Source organism: Pavona decussata, unplaced genomic scaffold, assembly GCF_977016875.1.
Source record: "Pavona decussata unplaced genomic scaffold, jaPavDecu1.1 SCAFFOLD_315, whole genome shotgun sequence".
Taxonomy (NCBI): domain Eukaryota; kingdom Metazoa; phylum Cnidaria; class Anthozoa; order Scleractinia; family Agariciidae; genus Pavona; species Pavona decussata.
This window is the reverse complement of record NW_028145706.1, coordinates 1037332-1043173: the sequence shown is the minus strand read 5'-3', so window position 1 is coordinate 1043173 and position 5842 is coordinate 1037332. Positions and strand designations below refer to the sequence as shown.

The 5842-nt window shown below is 44.2% G+C and overlaps 1 protein-coding gene across 1 annotated transcript; it reads left to right on the top strand.

The window, feature by feature from the left end:
• Positions 1-2519: 2519 nt before the first annotated feature.
• LOC146454123 (uncharacterized) lies at positions 2520-5078 on the top strand. The gene is made up of 2 exons (XM_085095903.1): positions 2520-2926; positions 4557-5078. Exons 1-2 carry the CDS (start codon positions 2597-2599, stop codon positions 5076-5078), a joined length of 852 nt encoding a protein of 283 aa, XP_084952029.1. The 5' UTR covers positions 2520-2596.
• Positions 5079-5842: the final 764 nt, after the last annotated feature.

Genomic DNA, 5842 nt, shown 5'->3' with positions numbered 1-5842 from the left:
GCCAATGGTTCAGCTTTCTGTCACCAATTTTCATTTTGTTAAACCCGGTTTAATTAAACATGTTTTGTTGGTGTGAATGGAACTTACGAGAGAAAGAATAGGAAAGGGTGCCGAAAAAACCCCGTGTTGCGGCACAGGGTTTGAGTGTCTCATTTCACATTGGCTTACATAGATGAGCGTATGTGCTGTAACCCGGGTTGTTTTTCGGTGGGAAAATGCATGGCCAACTGCGCTGCCGGCCGCGTTTGTTTGGCGGGAAGTTGCATCGCCAACTGCGTTTGAGAAAAAAACAAAACAAAACAAATAATTTTGAAGACGACAAGATACAAAGTCAATTTTTATATGTAACCAACGGCAAGAAAAAGAGCAAGGCAACTAGCGGCGGAAGAAACAAATCGACTGGCACATCATCAGAATCTGGAAGTGAAATCATTTTACTCCGATCTAGCGTGACGAAACGTTGGATTTTTTTTCTTGAATTAAAACGTTTCGCTCACTTAACGTTGTAAAACGAACGGAAAAATCAGCAATGAAATAAAGGGACTGGTTATTCTCAGAAGAGGCGAGTACATTCATGTAATTTTGTTGACAAATCTTTGCCAGTTTGCTGGTTTGCTAGCCTGCAGTGCAGGCGTTTTTCATGGGCGAGCGCTGAATAATAAATTTAGTTCGCGTATTTGAAGGAGGCTGAGGGGGAGGGGGAGGGGGGGAGGAAATATTTTTCCCTCCTCTCCCCCTCCCCCCTCCTTAATTTCTCAGCCAGTCGTCCTCTCCCTTAGGGTCACTTTTAACTCGCTCCAGCCCTCTCGCGCTTCCTCGCCCAAGATGACAGCAACAAAGGATTATTCAGCGCTCCCGCACCAAAAATACGCCTGCATTGCAGGCTACTGGTTTGCAAGATATTGTTTTCTGGCAGTTTTGACACGCCGTTTAACTTAAGCTGAAGCTAATACTGCTAACTTGAGAACAGTATTTTGAACTCATTTTTTCGGACCATGTTGATTATTTCCCTTGGAGTTTTATTTTCTGATCTCGTCCAATTTTGCCGTCAAACAGCGGGAGAAAGAGCAAGGCGGATCGCGGCGGTAGAAAAAAAAAAAATCGACTGTTTTAGCAGCTTTTAGAGGCGTCACTTCATAAACAGCGGCCGAATCTTGAAGAAAAATTATTTTACTCTGTTTTACTCTAATCCGGCGCGATAAAATGAAATTAAGATGCGATGGATTTTTCCTCTTAAAGTGAAACTTAACGTTGTTTATTATATAAACACTAGTGAAATACCAGGTGAGCTTTCGCGCGAAAACATGATATCTTCACACGTATAAATAACATGTTATCTTCACACGTGAAAAGATCACCGCTGCTATGGTTAAGTAATAAATCCCGCCTTTTGCATTGATTTGGTATTTCATTGGTGTTTACACAATAAACAGAACATTACATGGCCGCTGGGAGATACGAAATTTCTCTTCTCGTGTTGATTAAATATTTCACTCGTTCGCTGCGCTCACTCGTGAAATATTTTTCAACACTCAAAGAGAAATTTCGTATCTCTGCACGGTCATGGTAATGTCCTCTATAAACGAACGAAAAAATTAGCAATCGAATAAAAGGACTGGTTATTCTCCAAAGAGGCGAGTATATTTTTGTGATTTCGTTGACAAAACTTTGCTGTTTTTGCAAGATATTTTTTTCTTGTAGTGTTGACACTGCAACTTGTTTAACCTCAGAGCAGCCTTTTGAGCTCATTTTTCGGTCCATGTTTGTTATTTCCCTTGGAGTTTTATTTTCTAATCTCATCCCATTTTGCTTCATTTAAAAAAAATTGATTCTGAGCTAAAATAGTCAGTCAAACAAACGTCTCCCAACATTGTATCGTTGGCGTAAACTACTGACAAGCTTTCTCGCATATATTTCTAATTTTAGCACTTATTTCTGACAATCTTGACAGAGAACAAACAAAAATACATAAAACAGTAGGATATAACCGCAAAGATTAAGATGTGAGAGTAATTTTCAATGAAAGTCTTTTCAAAGAACGTTAAAAGCGAATGTAAAATTAAAGTGTGATTTCATTTTCATCAAAACAAAGTTTACGCAAAACATTCATTCGCTTGTTTTTTGTGAATTTTTCAAAGATCTTTGTTTAGTTTATTTCTGTACTTATTCCTATGAATTATCACAGTGCTTTTTTCATTTATTACTCAAAGATATATTTGAAGTGTATTTTTTGGTTAGTGTATCCATTTTCTCTGAGGTTTATAGCGTACAGCCTTCTTGATAAGCAAAATTTACTAGACAGTGACAGTGCCGGTAGCGCGCGTTGGCTGTTCACAAATCGTTTTGCCTCGATCATATTAAAAACTAAAAGCAATAATAAAAACAGAAAATATCATTTTGAGTCCATTTAAATTCCGCTTTTATAACACAGAGGGCAAAATGTTCCTAAAACTATCAAGGAACTTCTTAAAACAGTCAGTAAAACACTCATCGAAGCTAGGCGCGAGCAAACCAACAAATTATTATTCTCACTGCATAATTAATTAGCTCATAGCAGAGTTTTTCATAATGTGTTTGAATTCCCCCGTTTCCGCGCATGCCTGCTGCGATGGTGATGCTTTGCGGCCTTAGAGTATATATTTCGCCACCCCGCTTGAAACGTGGTCTTTTTAACCGTACTCCGGGACGATGGCCGAATTTCGCTTCTAGTTTACAGTCAACCGCCACCAGCAGACTTGTTCTTATGGCAGATGTTGAACTTCCTCCGCCATCGGCGGCGCCCGCTCCCGCGCCGGCTGCTGCAAATGCAGTTGAACCTCCACAAGTTCAAGTTGTTCAAGACCCGCCGGTGGCCGACCAAGCTGTTCCACCGCCAGTTCCAATTCCCGACGCAAACCCGGCCCCGGCCGGAGGAGCAGGAGAGGAGGTAATTTTTTCTTTTGGTAGCACATTCTTGTCCTACCCATGTTTAGTGCTATTCATCGCCCGTAGCTCTTGTACCTACGTTCGCCGCTAGTTAATTTATTTTTCGTTTTTGGGTGTGCCTCGTTAGCTTTGTTTCAGGGCTATTGTTTCATGCTTGTATTGTTTTTAGGCGTTTTTGCGTCTCCGCGGCGCTCCAGTTCAGTTTTATTTTTGCCCAGTATGTTTTGCAGTTCGTTATACGCAATTTGGCTTTCTTGTATTTTATTCCCGGCATTGTCCGGGTGTTTTCTTTTCGCCGCCTTGTTCGGGTTTATTTATGCTTTGGTATTTGCCGGTTTTTATGTTGCTTTGTTTATGCATCTGCTATTGTTTTTGTTTTGTTTTCGCAGCGTTTGTCGGGCGTTTCTTTTTCGCAACCTTTTTCGTATTTGCCGGTTTTCTTTACAATTTAGTTTTGTTTGCGCATTTTCTCGCTATTAGGCTCTCTTGTTGGGTTTTCGCGTGCTTATATGTTTTGGCATTTCGTTTTCGCCACCGCACGCGGGTTTGTTTGCACTATCACTGTGTTGCTTTTTGTGTAAACAGGTAAGTTGCTTTACGGTTTTTGCGATTGCCACTGTTTAAGGCAACATAGTTGTTGCGTTACAGTTTTGAGTTTACCATTAGTTAAAGCGACGTGTTGTTGCGTTACAGTTTTGCGGATACCACTAGTAAAGGCAACGTGTTGTTACGTTACAGTTTCGGGTATACCACTAGTGAAGGCAACGTGTTGTTGCGTTACAGTTTAGGGTATACCACTAGTGAAGGCAACGTGTCGTTGCGTTACAGTTTGGCGGATACCACTAGTGAAGGCAGGGTGTCGTTGCGTTACAGGTTGGCGGATACCACTAGTGAGGGCAACGTGTCGTTGCGTTACAATTTGGCGGATACCACTAGTGAAGGCAACGTGTTGTTGCGTTACAGTTTGGCGGATACCACTAGTAAAGGCGACGTGTTTGTTGCGTTACGATTTGGCGGATACCACTAGTGAAGACAACGTAGTTGTGTTACCGTTTTAAGTATACCACTAGTGAAGGCAACGTGTTGTTGCGTGCGCGTTACAGTTTTGCGGATGCCACTAGTGAAGGCAGCGTGTTGTTGCGTGCGCGTTACAATTTGGCGGATCCCGCTAGTCAGGGCAACGTGTTTGTTACGTTACAGTTTTGGGTATGCCGCTTGTGGTAGCAGCGTTTTGTTGTGTTGCGGTTTTGCGGATACCGCAAGCTAAGGCAACGTGTTTTTTACGTTAGAGTTTGCGGATACCGCTAGTAAGGCGGCGTGTTTGTTGCGTTATAGTTTGTGCATATCGCAGGTGGAGGTCACGTGATTCTTGCACGGCGCTGGATTGTGTTAGGCACTGGTGGGTGCTTCGTGCTATTTCGTTTCGACTTTGTGTATTCCGCTGGTGAGAAAAGCATGTTATTGTCTCCTTGTTAAGGCAAGAAGCATGGGGTTTGTTGCATAGTGACTTCTCGCGTTAAGCGCTCGCGAAAGCAAGATGTTATTGTGATTAAGTACCATGCGTTGTCTAGTTTATAATAACACGTCAGGATTTAACGCGGGCTTACTGGGTTTTTCATTTTTTGTCGTAGGCCACTGTGCGTATAAAGATATTGGAAGATAAAATCAAGTCGTTGGAGCAGCTGAGAACGTCGGAGAGTTCCGAATCCGCTCTCGCAGCGTTGAGAAGGCATGTCAGCCGCCCGTCGGCCATGTTCGACAGATTTGAGGCGCTAGATCTACTGCAGTCCTTGGTCAGACTCGCCAGGTATGAGAGCCATCAGAAGGCGCACGAGTACGCGGCGGCCCTAGACGAGATAAGATCCCGATCAGACGTCCTGGAGCATTCTCAGCTGCAGCGGCTGTATCTTGGTTTAATAGGAGATCCGGTGCGCGCCAAGATTGCTAAAGAAGCAAACACCATTTTAAAGGGCGTGGGCAAGGCCCCTCCTCCGTCGCCTGGTTATCGTTCCGTTGTCCGCAGGCCATCCCCTTACCCTCCCCAGCAAAGCGTCCAGTGCTTTCGCTACCTGAAATGGGGACATTATGCCCGTTCTTGCCGCAACATCCCCCCAAGACGCCAGAATGGTCGCGGACGAGCCGGGCGTTCTTAGTTCTTTCTTGGCTCCCTAAACAGTTTCACCCTGTATTTTTGGTGTAATAGATTATTGTTGTCTCCGGGCTCATTTGTTTTATTTATTTATTTTTGTTTTTATTTTCCATATCGTTATCCGCTCTCTTCGTTGACCTTGGGGGGACCTGCTCTGTGTCTCAATTTCGGACCTAGTTCGGAGCTCGGGGTCAACGAAGGGTGGGTTCCCTGCATGCTTCCTTTTGGTTTCTCACTCGGGTTTTCCTTTGTTCACCTTTAGGACCCTTCGTCTTTCTTTGCCAGAGTTGCTGTTGCCGCAGATTCTTCAATAGACGTAATTCTGCTGTGTGATATAAGGCAGGGACCCCACCCCTTCGTTGGCCCCCTCCCTTCACCAAGTATGGTCGCAGCCTGCCCAAGTTTGGCGATGCTAGAACAGCTTAGGTTCTTTCACCCTCAGCACTTCAGAGCGGGCGCAATCCACAACCACGTGCCGGTATGGGAACACCTGCTCAGCGGGCGTAGTTCCACTCAGGTGGATTTTATGGAAATAATCAAGGAGGGCGTTAAAATCCATCGTTTCTTCAAGCCCTTCAAGGGGAACTTTAAAGGTTCTTCGTACAATTCGCAGCTTCCCCCTCCCATGCATATTAAGAACGCAAAGATATGTGAGCGATTCAGGGATTTCATCACCGACACCATCATCGATTGGGTAAGCGCTGGGGTTCTCGCGATATGGGGCAGGGTTGGCGCAATCTCTCCTCCACATCTGGTCCTCCCCCTTAC